At 42.1% G+C, this 16,972-nt stretch overlaps 1 protein-coding gene across 1 annotated transcript in view; it reads right to left on the bottom strand.

Annotated features, from left to right (window-relative positions):
- Nucleotides 1–16,972, bottom strand: part of CCDC170 (coiled-coil domain containing 170) — a 98,332-nt gene that overhangs the window by 36,870 nt on the left and 44,490 nt on the right. The window contains 3 exon segments of the mRNA XM_028135330.2: nucleotides 109–253; nucleotides 3,679–3,935; nucleotides 5,200–5,328. Coding sequence (XP_027991131.2) covers nucleotides 109–253; nucleotides 3,679–3,935; nucleotides 5,200–5,328 — 531 coding nt within the window.

The raw sequence follows: 16,972 nt of genomic DNA, 5'->3' as shown, positions 1-16,972 counted from the left end.
TGGGCCATGTCCCATTCGCTTGTCACCCCCAGACTCAGCCACAGCTTTTCTTTTCACGGCACATGTCAAAATGACCCCTAAATGTCTTTTTCATATGCATACAAACACCTTTGGAATTAAATCTTCATCTGACATCTTTTCATTCTTCTTATCTGGATCTAAGCAGTCCCGGAGACGAGCTAGAAATTCCTCATGTTCCTTGCAATTCTTCGACATTTGATTCTTATTCTCCTCGTTTTCCTTTACACATTTTCTATCAGGCAAATAGCAAATAAGTCATCAAACAAGTCCAGAACTTAAGGTCTTTACGGGAAATCATCACTTTCATCACAATAGTTCCCCAGACACAGAGCACATTATTGCCATGCAAACCCTGTAAAGGAAGGAGAAAGTGGAAGCAATTCCGGGGCATCTACACTCTGCAGAAATGTAGGAAAATCTTCATGGCATCTTAGATCTAGTAACAGCAAGGGAGACAGACAGTTCTCTGTCAGCTGTCCCCAACCTTCTAGAATGTACAAAGTGACAGACAGGCCCAACCCCATGGGTCTCTGTTGGGGCCTCGGGGGGAAGCAGGAGAGGGCTGCTACATTGGTTCTAGGGCACCATGCTTATTTTAGAAGGGTTATTTCCAGCATTCCCTAGTTCATGGCCAAGCATAACTATAACAAAAAGTACATCAGGCCCGGGAGGTCATGGTTTGATTCCCAGTCAAGGCACATGCCTGGGTTATGGGCTTGATCCCCAGTGTGGGGCATGCAGGAGGCAGCCGATCAATGATTTTCTCTCATCACTGATGTTTCTCTCTCCTTCTCCTTCTCCCTTCCTCTCTGAAATAAATAAAAATTAAAAAGTACCTCAGAAGCAGGGGGTGCTCCCACCTCTGGAAAAGATCATTATTAATTCTCACACACCCAGAGGTTGTAAAGCATATTGGAAGGGGCCAGTCAAGGAAAATCAGTCAATTTATGCTCTGCTACAAATACTTGATTTCAAATCTCGGGTAGGTTTGCTGAGATAACACAGTCTACTTCTCATGCTTTAACTCTTAGAGACTAAGAGATCCTCAAAAAATAGACATATTTTAAAGGCAAATTAGAAATCATTTCAGTAATTTGGTACCATTTTTTTTACTACTCTAGATAATAAACATGATTATTGCTTTCCCTTTCTGCCATGTTGAGTGTTTACTGCATATTCTTTTCCCTCCATTCAAAGATTAACAAAGCATGTAATTGCATAGACTCAAAAGCATATCATATTCCTATTTAGAAAAATGTATAACAATCAAAGACCAACATCAATATCTCTCTCGGTTCTTATTTTCAGCAAATGGAAGGTAGTATGTATCCAGTCTCCTGACTCATGAAAGGCACAATCAATACTATAGCTCTGACTGATTTATATAGACGATTCCACACATTAACCCTGAGATTTCAGTCTCACTTCTCTATTCCAAGGGTTTCTAAACTATTTCCACTCCTATGTGCATTTCACTTTTAGCCAGCAAAGTTGCAGGAGTCTATCCTAAAGACATAATCACAGAAATGTGGAATTATGAATGCCCATGGATACTCACTGCATGTTGATTTTGAGTATCTATTAAAGGTGCTAAAGATACAGTCGTAAACAAAACGAATAAAGATCCTGGCCCTCATGAAGTTTATGTTCTAGATGGGAAGATGAACAATAAACAAAATATTAATGTGGGTAGAATGTATAGAATATTAGAAAAGGACTGAAGGGGGAAAATTAAGCAGGAGAATGTAAGATATATTTGGGGGGAGTGGGATAACATTGTAGACCTGCTCACTCATGGAAGCCCTCACTGGGAAGGTGACTTTTTTAAAAAAAAATTTATAGGAGTTTATTTGAGCCAAAACAGATGACAATGCCAGGAAGTAAGATTTCAAATGCTTCCTGAGAAGGTGACTTTTGAGGGAGACCTAAAGTTGGCAGAGACAGCCAGATACTATCTGGGGGGAAAGCTTTCTAGGAAAGGGATCAGCAAGTGCAAAAGTCCTGAGGCGGGTTCACACCTGGTGTGTTCAAGGGTCAACAAAGCAGCCAGACAGCTGGGAGGGAAAGGATAGAGGAGAGGATGGAAGCAAAACAAGGTCAGGATGAGCCTGTTAGCTCATAGAAAACGCTGTCTCTACCCTGGGTGAGAAGAGAGGTCATTGGAGGGCTCTGAGCAGAGGACTGATAGGATCTAATTTGTGTTTTGCAGGATCACTCTGGCTGCATGGGGCACAGGCAGAGGCAGGAAAACCACTTAGGAGGCTACTGTAACAATCCAGGTGACAGGTGATAGTTGCTTGGACCAGGTTCGTGGCAATGAGGGTGTCAGTTGGATGCTGTCGAAGATTAGATATATTTTGAAGGTAGAGATAGATTATGAGATTTACTGAAGGATCAGACACAGAATGTGGAAAAGAAAGAGGCCAAGGATGATGTGAGATTTCTGACTTGATCAACTAGAAGAATGAACTTATCATTCAATGCGATGAGAAAATGTGCAGGAGCATTCCGTGGAAACTCCAGGAGTTCAGTGTTGGACACGTGAAGTCTGAGATGCCTGTTGGACAGCCACGTGGAGATGTGTGGGTCTTGAATCCTGGGGAGAGATCCGGGCTAGATATAGAGATGTGGGAGTCACTAGCATTTAGATCATTCTTAAAGTCATGGGACTAGAAGAGGTTACCAAGAGAGTGACTTAGAAACCTGAAGAGATTCCTGGACTGAGCCTGGGGCACTCCAATATTGCGAAGTCAAGGAGATGAGAAGGAAAGGGCAAAAACCATGACAGAGCAGGCAGAAGGGTCAGGGAGAGAGTGGGCATGTGCAGTCCTCAAAGCCAAAAGAAGACAGAGTTTCAGGGAGAAACCAACTGTGACTGATGCACGGACAGGTCAAGTAAGATAAAGACTAAATCGTTTCATTTGCAATGTGTGCTCCCTGGTCAGCTGAGTGAGTGGATTCAGTGGGGGTAGATCCAAGAGAGAAGGAGAGAGGAGAGAAGTTGGAAGTGAATATGTACAAACACGTTAATGAGTTTTGCTCTAAGAGGAAGGAGAAAAAGGACCAGACCTGGAAGTGTAGGGTTTTTTGGTCAAGATGGACTAAGTCAAATAAATACCAAGTATTTTATTAGTAAAGTTATTACACACAAAATTTAAAAGCATATTTAGTTCTCAATTTTTTCCTGATTATCACCTTTCACCAGAGCCACGTGTATGGAGAGCCTAGATTTCATGAGCTCTGCATACACGGGCAATAAGACCGAATGAGGAGTGTGTGGGGCGGTCTGGGCTGCCAGGGTATTTTTGTACGTAGCTTCTGAATTAATGCCTCCTTCTGTGCACGACTCCACCACCTCCACCTCTGGTTAAACCTCTACTCAGAGGAAATCTCCAGATTGTATACAGAAGCATTCACAGCCCTACACATGATGAGGACAGTGCTGTTTGTTAAGACTCTTGGTGACATTTAGAAATGAACTTGGGGGAAATTTTAAGACTCCAAACATCTCTGAACCTGAGGTCAGTAAATTTTTTTTTTTTTTCAAATTGAGTTTCCAGGCTAATGCGAGCTCACGGAACATTCAAAGGCGCACCTTGCCACCAGAAGCTAGTATTTTAAACAAACTCAACTAAGAATATACTAAAATACCCTTACTGTAATTCCTCGTCTAGCTCTACAACCTTCCTCTTCAGCTCCTGGTTGTCCTTGATTGCGGCGTGAGCCGTGATTTCGGTCCTCGTTTTGGAAGCGGACAGGGCTGCCGATTCATCTTCCAGCTCCCGGACCCTGTCTCTCAGAGAGCTGAGGAGAGATGACTTTCTGGCGTTGTTCTCTTTGTAGTTCTCTATCTCGGCTTTCAGCTCCTGACAGGAAGCTTCTTTAGAAAGCATTCTGGATCGGAGGTCTCGAAGCTTAATATGAAAGAGAAATGGAAAGACCAGAAGGATTTCAATGGCATAAGTTTGAAGAAACCCAAAACCGCAATTGCAAATTTCACTCCTTTATTCATGACCTCATCCACCTTTCCTTTCGTTTCTTCATATACGCATCTGTATGACCAGATGGGAACTTAAGCCTTAATAACAGACTTCATGTTCTGTTTTATTGCCTTTTTTTTTTTTTCAAAACCAATTGAGCAATGCCTTGTGGTAATTTAGTCTCACTCAAGAGATATGTGTGGTGTGTTTTGCAAAAGGCAATAAAATATTTTGCAATGGTAACCCATTTTCTTAAATCCATATTCCTGCTATTGCTGCTAAAATAAAACAAGGAGCCTACATGCTGTGCTATTTGTAATTTCATGGCCACAACCGCTTCCCTTACAGGATTTATACAAAGGAAACATTTTGACTTCTATGAAGTCTGTGGCATCAAAATGCTGCACAATGTATGTGCCCTATTAAGTTATGCTATCAGGCCCACCCTATAAGAAACCATTATGAATGTATGTACTTCTTTGGAACTGTGAGCATGCATCATATATGTATTTTCTCTCTCTCTCTACCTGTCTCTGTCTCTGTCTCTGTCTCTCTCTCTCTGTCTCTCTCTCTCTCTCTCTCTCACCTCCCAAATACATTATCAACTCGTCTTTCAGTAAGGTCCTGGCAGCACCAACAGTTACCTCACCGACCAGCCCAGGCTCCTCAAGCTCAAGGCCACCAGGCTGTGAGCAGAATGGGTCTAAAGAGACGCCCTCAGAAATGTCACAGTAGACCTGATCCAGCCCGGAGGGGAGAGGGACTCCAGTCCTCTTGCTAGAATTTCCCCCGCAATCAGAACTGTCACGAGAAAGGGCTTGAGAGTTCCCTCCTATGGGCTCCAGCCTGCAAGCAATCCACCTTAAAGGGACATGTTCCAGAAGAAGCTAACGGCCCTCCAAAACCCAGGCAGCTGCAACCCAGAGAGCTCAGGGGCGCCCAGGCCTCTCAAGGCTGTGGGGCTTCTCTGAGATGGAGAGGCAGCCCCACCGCCGTGCTGAGCAGCATGACAAATGCAGAACCTTCGGGAACCCTCCACAACGGGGAGGTAGGCGCACAGGAAGAGAATCAGTGGAAGCTTTGCCGAAAGGTTTGAATCTGTGGCCTGCTGTCCCGTTTGTAATCGCCTCGCTGCTCTGCTTTCCTCCACCAGAAGCTGAGAGTCCCATTTCTGAGTTAGGAAGATACACAATCTTACCTCGGACTGAGCACATTCGAATTTGACCAGAGTTGCTGCAAGTTCACTTCGGGCGTGTTCGGCCACATTCCGATAGCGGTTTAATTGCTCCCGAGTGGCTGGGGCTTCCAAGAGATGATCGTAAATTTCCTGATAGGGTTCCCCAGAAGACAAAATAGAAGGGAGAGTGAAAACAACCTTTCTGTGCAGCTGTGTGGAGCAAGATTACATACAGACGCGTCCTCCGTCGTCCACATGTGTGGAAATGCTGCCTAGAGGCGTGCTTTGTTCAGATCATTTCACGCTCACTCCCAAAATGCTAAGGAGGCAGGAGGCCGCCCGGGAAAGAAGGATGTGCTCCCACAGGAAGACATTAAGAATTGGCCTGTGTCCCTTTAGAGACTCTCCCCCCGCTACCCCCTGCCCCCACCCCAGCTCAAATGCCATTTGGCCTCTGACCAGAGCCTACAGACAGCAAAGAACAGTCAGAGGAGACACCGTGGCACGTCGCATGGGACTAGGAGGCATGGGACTTGGTGATTATTCACTATGCTCTTTATTCTCCATCTCACAGCCTCTCTCCGGATCATGGAGGTGACTTGGGTCAACCTGAGGAGTCCTTACTCATCAAGAAAGGAACTGCCCACAGCTGATGGGGGCCAGTGCAGAAATACAGACCCCCAGCATGGCCAAACTGCCCCAATTTTTCAAGACAAGCCATATATCCAGATTTTGGAAGTGAAAATCTGCAGGTTTTGCAGCTTGGCAACTAATTTTAATGTTTAAAAGAGAAGCACCGTGTGACCCAAATAAACACATCTGCAGAGCAGACCTGATGGGTTTGGTCTGTGTGTCACGCAAGGTCCTGTGTGGCACTCACACCCTAACGCCTGCTTCCTTCAGCTTGAGCGGACACTCACACCCACCTCCACGGGGTTTCCAGGGCCTGTGGTCTTTGGGGAAGACATTCAAGAAAGCCACTCGTTTTAAGGGGATACGAAAGAGGTCACTTAAAGGAGGATTTCCTGGAATTATCTAAGTGGCCCCAGGGGACACACCAGTAAAACCTGTTTATGACTGCCCAGCCACTCAACTGCCAAAGACTACTGTTTGGAAATACTCATGAATGCAAAAGTCATTCTAAAGCCCTTCACTTTCCAACAAGCGTTGTCATGGCCAGTGTGTTTCAGGCCACAAAATGCCAAACAAAACCTTCAGTGCACTTAGGAACAGCCACTGCTTGCCAATCACAACATATCCAAGAAGATGGTAGGTATGTACTCCTGGGGAGAAGACATAAAACTTTTAACTGCATCTAATAAGAGAACCACATCCTGCTCAGCCTCACTCAGCTTTCAGGCGAACTTCTCCGCCCTAACCACCACAGCAATATTTTCTGAAATCTGCCATGTGTAGTAAGGACCTGGGTCACTGAGGAGAAGTTGGAACTATAATATGCTTGGCACACAATTTATAAAATTCATTAAAAAAATAAGTTCAGCCCCGCCAGTGTGGCTCGACAGTGGAGCATCGACCCAGGAACCAAGAGGTCGCCAGTTCAATTCACAGTCGGGGGCACATGCCCACAACTTTGGACTTGATCCCCAGTAGGGGGTGTGTAAGAGGCAGCCGATCAATGATGTTCCTCTTTCATCCATGTTTCTATCTCTCTCTCCCTCTCCCTTTTCTCTCTCTCTAAAAATCAATAAAAACTTTTTTTAAGCCCTAGCCGGCTTGGCTCAGTGGATAGAGTGTCAGCCTGCGGACTGAAGGGGTCCCAGGTTCGATTCCGGCCAAGGGCACATGCCTGGGTTGCGGGCTCAATCCCCAGTAGGGAGTGTGCAGGAGGCAGCCTATCCATGATTCTCTCTCATCATTGATGTTTCTATCTCTCTCTCCCTCTCCCTTCCTCTCTGAAATCAATAAAGAAATATATATTTAAAAACTTAATTTAAAAAACAAAAGAAAGAAAATAAGTTATTCGATAGCTATGATTATTTCTTCCAATGACTAGTGTCATTTTTCAGGCAATGGTGTAGTATACCAAAATTTTACATTTTCTTCTTATGAAAATATATTGTGTCCATTGAACATAATATTGAGAGCCAGAGAAGACAGTTCAGACATGGCCCTTCATTGTAGGAGGTTACAATCTAATGCAGACACTACCAGAAGCATTAACATCTTCAAATGTCCATTGGTGAAAGAAACTACACATGGAGATGTCATTGCTTCTAATACTGGACCGGGGCCTAAATTAAGAAGACTAGATTAATGGGTTTAGAAGACCATTGCCAGGTCAATGTCCAGCAGACTGGAGATTATTTATCAATAAATATTTACTGAAGGCCTACTCTGGGTCAGGCACTGAGCTTCCTGTCTCATAAGAAAATCATCGTCAACCAACCACATTAATGACTGAATAATTACAAACTGAAATGAATGCAAGGAAGGAAAGAATGAAGCAGATAACAAAGGACAGTGGCTTAAGACTCAGGAAGTGGGAAGATTTCCCTAAAATAGTGATGAGTAGGTAGGAATTAAAAAGGCAAAGGGCAGTGAAGCAGGAGCAACACACGTCATTCCAATAGCAAAAAGGACAAGCAAGGGTCCTGTGGCAGATGTATACCCTGTGTGCTCAAGGGTCTGAGAGAAGACAGTGAGGCTGAAGGACAAAAAGAGATGAAGCACAGTGGCTGCAGGGCTGCTAAGGCTGCTGGGAGCTCATTCATATATTTTGGGACACGATAGGACTTCTTTTTCAGAATATTCTAGATACTCCTACTTGTGCATTTTACCATGTGAAATTCAGAGTCAGTTTGACGAATTCCCAAAAACCCTGTTGGATTTTTTTATTGGGACTGTGTTAATTTTATATAAATAAATTTAAGGAGAATTGACATCTTTTAAATGTTGAGTCTTCCAAATAAAATATTTTTTTCATTTGTTCACGATTTATATGTCCCTTAGCTATGATGATTAATTTTATGTGTAGACTTGACTGAGTCACAGGGTATCCAGATATTTGGTTAAACATGATTCTGGGTGTGTCTGTGAGGGTGTTTCTGGATGAGACTGACATTTGCAATGGTTGACTGAGTAAAACAGATTGCCCTTCCCACGGGGGGCGGGGGGAGGGCTCATCCAATCTACTGAAGGTTGAATAGAACAGAAGGGCTGAGCAAGAGAATTTGCTCTCTCTGTCTGAAGCTGGGACATCAGCCTCTTCCTGACGTTAGACTCAGACTCAGGGTGGAACTTACCCATCAGCTCCTCCGAGTCTCCAGCTTACCTAAGGCAGATCTTAGGACTTCACAGCCTCTATTATTGCAGGAGCCAATTCCTTACCACGAATCTCTTTCTTTAAAAAGCTGAAAGAACACAGGAGTGTATTTACTTACGGCTGAGCTTTTCCTCTTAGCCCTTCCTTTCTATCCCATAGATGCTCACGGAGTCTTCTTCGTGGCTATCTTGCAGACAGTCTTCAATTTGGCTTGGACTTCTTTGACCTGAGTTAAGAGATTTGTGGCGCTGGTGACCCTTTCTTTTCTGGGTCTGTTAGGGATTTCTGCGACATTGCCCTGTGCTCGGAGAACACCATTAGCATTTAGGAAGGACAGTCACTGGTGTACACCAGTGTGGTTGCCCACCGTCCACGCAGAACTGGGTCCACCCAGACTGGAAAGCGCCCTTACGGTACCAGCCATTGTGTATTTGCACCATCACCCTTCCTATGTTATTCCTACTTCAGGGAATTTATTGAGGCTTCTGTGAATGCTCAATTTTATGAGTGTTCCATGGGCACTGAAACGGAAGGTGTATTCTCTGTCTTCTGGGCTTTGAGTTCAATATGTATCGATCGGTCCTACCTTATTCATTATTTTAATTAGGCACCTCTATCCTTCCCTAATTTCCATCATGAGCTGAGCGGTGAGGTCAAGTCTCCTATTACTACTGTAATTCCCTGTCACCTTATAGCAGTTGTATTCTTGCCTCAGACATGCTGGAGCTATTTCACTTGGTGCACTTCAGAACTTCCACCTCTTCCTTGTGAATTGTACCATGCAGCATCAGAACGTGCCTTTATTCATCTTGCTTCATCCTTTCCGCTCGGAGTTCAACCTTTTCTGATATTGAGATCATGATCCCTGGTTTCTTTTTGTTTGCATGTGACTACATATACCTTTGTTCCATCTTTTTATTTTCTTTATTTAAGTATGTTTTTTTTAATTGATTTTTCAAATACAGAGGAAGGGAGAGGGAGAGAGAGAAAAACATCCATGAGAGAGAAACATCAATTGGCTGCCTCCTGCACACCCCCTCCTGGGGATTGAGCCGGCAACCTGGGCTCTGACTGGGAATTGTACTGGTGACCTCTTGGTGAATGGGATGATGCTCAACCACTGAGCCACACCAGCCAACCCCATCTTTTTATTTTCAACCTTTCCGCATCACTTTGTTTCAGGAGTCTCATCTATATATACAAAAACCTAATATGCAAAGTGTCCTCTCAGGAGTTCAACTGACCAGGAGTTCAATCGCTCGCTATGATTTGCACTGACCACAAGGGGGTGGTGCGGAATGAAGGAAGGCCCCGGCCGGCAGCAGGCAGCCCGCAGCAGGCAGCCACTAGCCGCTAGGGACCCTACCCCTACACAAATTTCGTGCACAGGGTCTCTAGTATATAAATAAAGTTGGGTTTGGCTTTGTGAGCCATTCTAAATTTCTTTTTCCCTTACTGGATGACTTTATTACAATTATATTTGCTAATATGACAGATAATCTTGATCTTAGTTCTGCTGCATTGTTTTATGTTATGCTTCTTTATTGCTCTTTCAAAATCTTTCACTACGGTGTCTGTTTACTCTGCTATATTTTATGTGTTTCATCTGATAATTAGGAAGGTCTGTATTTTTCTTCTAGTTTCAACTTTATAACTATAACTTTAAATAATACCTTTTGGATACATTTCATCCCTCTATTTCTTTAGATAATATCCACTAACTCTCTAATGGCATATCTCCTCTTCCTTATCCCTTTTATCCCCCACTTCCACCTTCCAATTTTTTATCTTTATACTATCATTTTCAGTACTTCCCTTGCAACTATAGCTGTAAATTATTAGATGAGAGAAATAAAAATGCGTACGCTACCTCTCACCTTCCCTCCTCTCTTATGCTAGTTTTCTCTTCAGGGGACTCTAAATATACAGATGCTTAATCTCTTTTGCATGTATTCCATTTCGTTTGTTTTCTGCCTATTCCTTTTTCATTCCTTATTGCCCTGTCATTTTTCTCCTCATTTCTTCTCTATGCCTGCCTATCTCCCTGTGTACCTTACAATCCTGCTATTATTTCTGTGATAGTTTCACCGTTTTTGTCCCTTTCTTTTCTGAGCTCTGCCAGATCACACTTCACCTCCTTTTTCTGCCTTGCCATGTCTTCCTTGAGGTCCTAGGTCTCTGCCTTCTGAACACGCTTCAGATAAGCACTGGCTTCTTTCAATTATTTTATTCATAATGAAACATTCGGCCACAATTTCTTCTTGCATCACAGCAACCGTTTCTGGCAGATATTCTTCACCTGTCATATTCTTCCTATTCCTTACCCCCCCCACTCCCTTCTTGTTGGCGGTGTTTTTGCCACTGCTGCTGTCATAGCCTCAAATAATTCCTATGCTGTTTCCTCTAAATGGCTGAGTAGGAGGTGAGTTTTTGCTGCACCAGCTGTGGAAGAGGTGTGTGTGCAAACAGGGGTGAAAAAGTAGGGTCACTTGTGCTCCAAGCAGAAGTTTCCCTAAGACACGGGGCTTTGTAACTTTATTTGACCCATATGTCATTCCAGCCCATGGAGAGAAGCGACTGGAGGTTTTATTGCAGTGCAGACCTTCCGTGAACCCACTGCCCAGAGCTTCCTACAATCTGGCTTGCGGAGTGGTTTTGATTTCACTCTCCCACGCCTGCTTTTTTGGAACCGGGGAGGTGCCGGAAAGCTCCCACCGCCAGTCCACACGCCTCCATCTTCGCTTGCGAACATGCGATTTCTGTTGGGCCTCTCTGGCTGAGCCACTGTCCCTGGGAGGAGGTGCTTCCCTGGCTCCTTCCGCTCTGCAGCTGGGAGCCCCGCATGCACGCAGCCTCCGCTGCCTTGGGAAGAATTTACACGTATTTTGTGACTTAGGGTTTTAGCCATCTCTTGGTTACATAAAAAAAAATGGAGTTTGTTTCTCATTTTCTTTGTTGCTTATAGCTATTTTCCAAGAACAGAAGGGAGAAGTTGGCTAACTCTATGTTGCCATTTTTAAACTAGAAGCAATGAGATAGATTTTTATTTTTAACTAAATGGTCCTTTGGTGGCTTAGAGGCATTTTTTGATGCCCTTTTTAAAAAATTCTCATTTTGAAAACTATCTAATTAAAACAATGTGATGCTCAGCAGGAAACTAACAGGATGATCAATAGACCCTCAGGAAGAGTCTTGGTCTCTCTTAGGGAGGATTTAGTGGATGAAAACAGATGCATCAGAAAGTAGGGAAAGAAGGTATTGGTCAATAAATAGTGAAGCTAGTTACTAAAGAAAAAAAGAAAGATTAGAGCTGCATTACCCACTATAAGCCAAAATAAATTTTAGACTTAAAATACTGAATATAAAAATGCAGCCCTGGCCGGTTTTCTCCATGGTTAGAGCATCAGCCTGCGGACTGAAGGATCCCAGATTCAATTCTGATCTAGGGTGCATACTACGGTTGCAGGCTCTATCCAACACCCATGCAGGAGACAACCAATCGATGTGTCTCTCTCCTATCAATGTTTCTCTCTGTGTGTCTCTCCCATTCCCTTCCATTCTCTCTATAAAAAAAAAAAAAAAAAAAAATGAAAAATTATCCTCCGGTGAGGATTAACAAAAGTTATTAATTAATTAATAATAGAAGTTTCTTTTAAAATGCAATAAAAGAAAGTACTATAAATTCATAGTTATCTTGTCTCAAAAGGATTTTCTAAGCAGAGAAACAATAGAAGAATGTCAAGAAATCAAAGAAGACAACAAAATTTTAAAACCTATATATTAGAAATGTGTAAACAGAAATTAAAGTGAAAGAGCAAACTGGAAAAACATTGGCAAAAGTAATATAGTCAAAACCTTAATATACAAAGAATCTACTCAAACCAATAACAAACCATGCCCTAAAAGAAAATTTACACAGAAAAACTAACAATTATTGGCAGTACTATAAATGGCTAATAAAGTGAAAAGTATCCTACTCACTGGTCATCAATTAAATACAAATTATAATATCAGTGCGATAGTATTTATGATCTTTAAACTTAACAACATTGGAAGTATACTTAATAATCAAGTGTATTAAGAGAGAGTTCTATGAGAAAGAACACGTTAACACACTGCTCATAGGAAGGAACATGGTACAAAATTTCTAGAAAGGAATTTGGTAGTATGGATTAATAGACTTTAAAAGTTAATACTATTTGTCCTACTTATAATCTTATCTAAGGAAATGAAAACATACCCAATGATTAAATACAAAAATACTCAGAAAGGCATTCTTTAGCAAAATTTCCCCAAAATCTGCAATAGCAAAAACTTAGGAACACTTTGAGCTCAACAACAAAAGTATGAACCCGGAGGTCACAGTTTGAATATGCCCAGGTTGCGGGCTCCATCAATCACCAGTGTGGGGTGTGCAGGAGGCAGCCAATCAATAATTCTCTATCATTGTTGTTCTATCTCTCTCTCCCTCTCCCTTCCTCTCTGAAATCAATAAGAATATTTTAAAGTATGCATTTAGCATTAACTGTAAAATTAAATATCACTTTAAAAATACTGGAAAGAGAATGTTAACTGTATTATTTTTTAGTTATAGGACTAGATTTTATTTTCTTCTTTATTATGTATTTCTATAGTTTCCAAATCCTTTACAATGACCATGTATTACTTTCATATTCAGAAGAATAAACATTATCCCCTTAAATTAAAAAAGAGTAGCAAGTACAAAGTTAGACAAAAATGACAAATTCTGCTATGCAGTGTCTTCATGAAGAAACAGCCCAGGTAGCACAGAGGACTTGAATGCATGTGAGCACAGACACATCATGTTCTCTTAATCAAGCCTCCTGAAATTTGTAATATTTTTTTGAAAATTCTTCAACTTTTTCTATAAGTATTAAACAATCTTCACTTTTAAAAAAAAAACTAATTTTACCCTTTTCAAAGTGGCACGATTAAAAACTCATCCTTTGTCCTCACATGAGCACAATCTAAGTTATTAGGTATCTTTCAGCTAACCCATAAAGCAATTTTATGTTAATTTTAGAAAGCCAGCTACACATGATTTGATTCTGCTGCTGATATTATTATGATAATGATGGAAATTGTCTCACTGGGTGGCTCATAGTCTTTTCAGAATAAAGGATGGCTTCAAAGCTCAATGGCATAAAGAAGAGATAAGCGTATTCATAATTTAGTACACAATGTGCCCAATTATCTGACCTAGGGACAATGTCTTGGGGCCAGTCTTGCTACTATGGTATTTGGTTGTCTTATTATCCCAGGGACAAAAAAAAATAAGAAGAAAATGACTGCCTACCTCTGGCACACAAAATATCCTAAGTCCATTCCCATCTTTCTATCCTATAAGCACTTTGCCTTTGTTCCAGCCTTTTTCCATATTGCAGTGCACAATTGTATGGCCAAGGCTCTCCCATTATGGATTTTCTCTCTCCTCCTCTTCCCCCTCCCCCTCCCCCTCTTCCTCCTTGTCCCTCTCCTCCTCCCCCTTCCCCATCCTCCCCTCCTCTCTCTCCCTCTCCCTCTCCTTCTTTCCTCCCTCTTCAGGCTTCCTGTGCTGCCCCAGTAAGCAATCCCTTCTAAGAACCTGCCCCCTGGCCTCCAACTTCTTCCCACCAAGCAAAGTTTCTCCTGTAATTTCCAGTGCATAGATCAACTCTTGAACAATGTACTTCTCCAACCTCATCCTTGTTCCAGTCCATTTTGACTACTCATCAGTTCTCCCACTTTGAAGGACTTTCCTGGCCCCTCCTGCTTTTCCCCCTTATATCTGCATTTGGTTTCAGCAGCTCCCTAATGCCTGCGGGGAATAGTGTGATGGAGTGTGGGATCCAGAAAATTAATCTAAGCATCTACGTCTTAGCAGTTGTGGGGAAAGGTTTGGAAGAAGACATTTCAGCATAAAATCAAGTTCTGTTGGAAAGCTGGCCTATTATTTTTACATTATTTTCCCATTCCTTTTGTCTTGGGTATCACTCTTATTCACTATAAACCCTTCTGATTCAATATCTCTACTGAAAAATATACAGCACTCCAAAAATTCTTAACATAATTGCTCTACCAAAAGAAATTACGGGTTCTTTTCATTGGGTGGGGAGGGGTTAACAATCATATGAGTAGAGATGGTTCTTATCCCCTCACCTAAACAATGAGACCATTTTGGCCTAAATAAAATTACATTGCCAAATATCAAACAACTAGTAGTGGGTCTGAAAGCAACAATTGCTTTTCTATGCTGCATAATTTTAAAGTGTGTTTAGTGAATGGGTATGTACTATGTCCCTCCACGGCCGGGGGCACTTAGGCATATATCCTATGACCCCCAATTCTACTCCTAATTCTGCATGATGTTCGTGGCTGTTAGTGTCCATTGGTTGGTCAACTATTGAATATCCACACAGTCCCATCCATAAGAGGGGAATCTAGAAAGTAGGTAAAAGAACTGCACTGTTTGGAGCAACATGGACAGATCTCATAAATATACTATCTTTTAAATAAAGTAAATTAGAGAACAAAACTAACAGCATGATACCATTTATGTTCTTAAAATACATGTTAAACAAAATAATATATTTTCTATAGGCATAAGTATGAACACAAAAAGTATGTTTGTTTTGTTTTTTGGGTTTTTTTAAATATTTTTATTGACTTCAGAGAGAGGAATGGAGAGGGAGAGAGATAGAAACATCAATGGTGAGAGAGAATCATTGATCAGCTGCCTTCTGCACACCCGCTACTGGGGATTGAGCCCACAACCTGGGGATGTGCCCTTGACAGGACTGAACCCGGGACCCTTCAGTCAGCAGGCCAATGCTCTATCCACTGATCCAAATGGGCTAGGATCAAAAAGTATGTTTAATGGTCTGAAGGATACCCGCCAAACTTCATTACCTCTGAAGTGACTAATCTTCATATTAAAATTAATTTTCAATTAATTAAGCAAAAGACAACTGAAAGCATGTTTGAAGAGTCCAATTACTAGATTCTCAATTTCCATATCCTAGTGTGCCACCTTAAGAAACTGAATTCCGCCTAACTGGTCTGGCTCAGTGGATAGAGCGTCAGCCTGCGGACCTGCGGACTGAGGGGTCCCGGGTTCGATTCCAGTCAAGGGCATGTACCTTGGTTGCGGGCACATCCCCAGTGGAGGATGTGCAGGAGGCAGCTAATCGATGTTTCTCTCTCATCGATGTTTCTAACTCTCTATCCCTCTCCCTTCCTCTCTGTAAAAAATCAATAAAATATATTTTTTTAAAAAAAAGAAAAAGAAACTGAATTCCATGTTTTCGAATTCCTTCCTGGCTGCAGAGGCGGCAGGAAACCCTGAACTTGAACCTCAGCATCACAAAGGAGGCAGAAGCAGAAAGAATCCGAGTTTCAGCAATACTTGGAATATGTTTTTTGTGCGACTACAACATTTTGACTACGTTTGGGACAGAAAGTTCACCATTAAAATAAATGGAATATAAATAATATTATAGCCAAAATAGTAAGAATCTTCAAAAATTAAAACAATTCAATGATTTTTTATAATGTCTTTATTAACTGTGAAAAAGGATCTCCAATTGTCAAAAGACAAGCCAGAGAGAGGGGAAAGGACCTAAATAACTTCTGTGTCTCATTAAATCCCTGCTTTCTCTGCCAAGGTGGCCCTTAGCTCTGCCCAAAGAAAACTCAATAGAGCCTGGCTGGTGTGGCTCAGTGGCTGACCAAACCAGGAGGTCACGGTTCGATTCTCGGTCAGGGCACAGGCCGGGGCTGCGGGCTCCAACCCCAAAGTGGGACATGCTGGAGGCAGCCGATCAATGATTCTCTCATCATTGATGTTTCTTTCTCTCTCTCCTTCTCCCTTCTTCTCTGAAATCAATAAAATATATATTTTTTTAAATGGCCAAAACCGGTTTGGCTCAGTGGATAGAGCGTCGGTCTGCGGACTGAAAGGTCCCAGGTTCGATTCCGGTCAAGGGCATGTACCTTGGTTACGGGCACATCCCGGTGGGGGGTGTGCAGGAGGCAGCTAGTCGATCTTTCTCTCTCATCGATGTTTCTAGCTCTCTATCCCTCTCCCTTCCTCTCTATAAAAAAACAAACAAACAATAAAACATATTTTAAAATATATATATAAATAAAATAAAATAAAATGAAAGAAAACTCAATAGAAATGACACTGAGTCATCATATCTGGTAGCATGTCTTCCATCAGAAGGAAGGCCCACACACTGACATCCAGCCCACACACTGCTGATGCCACGCCTCCACAGAGGCCCGTTTTAGAAAAAATGAGAAGACAGTGAGAAACGTTAGTAACGGGTAATCTGGAGGTTTCACTTTACAAAGAAGTCAAATAATTTGCAACCTCTTCTAAGGATACTTGCAAGAAGACAACAAGAATTAAGTTTTCTCCTTTGTGTCCAGAGTAAATAGGATTAAAGCAGATTAAACGGCAGTGCTTAGCAACTTTCGTTACAGGAAAATGATAAGAATGCCCTCAGC

This window comes from Eptesicus fuscus, chromosome 10 (assembly GCF_027574615.1).
Source record: "Eptesicus fuscus isolate TK198812 chromosome 10, DD_ASM_mEF_20220401, whole genome shotgun sequence".
NCBI lineage: Eukaryota > Metazoa > Chordata > Mammalia > Chiroptera > Vespertilionidae > Eptesicus > Eptesicus fuscus.
The sequence above is the reverse complement of the archived record's forward strand: the minus strand, read 5'-3'. Positions and strand labels throughout refer to the sequence as shown.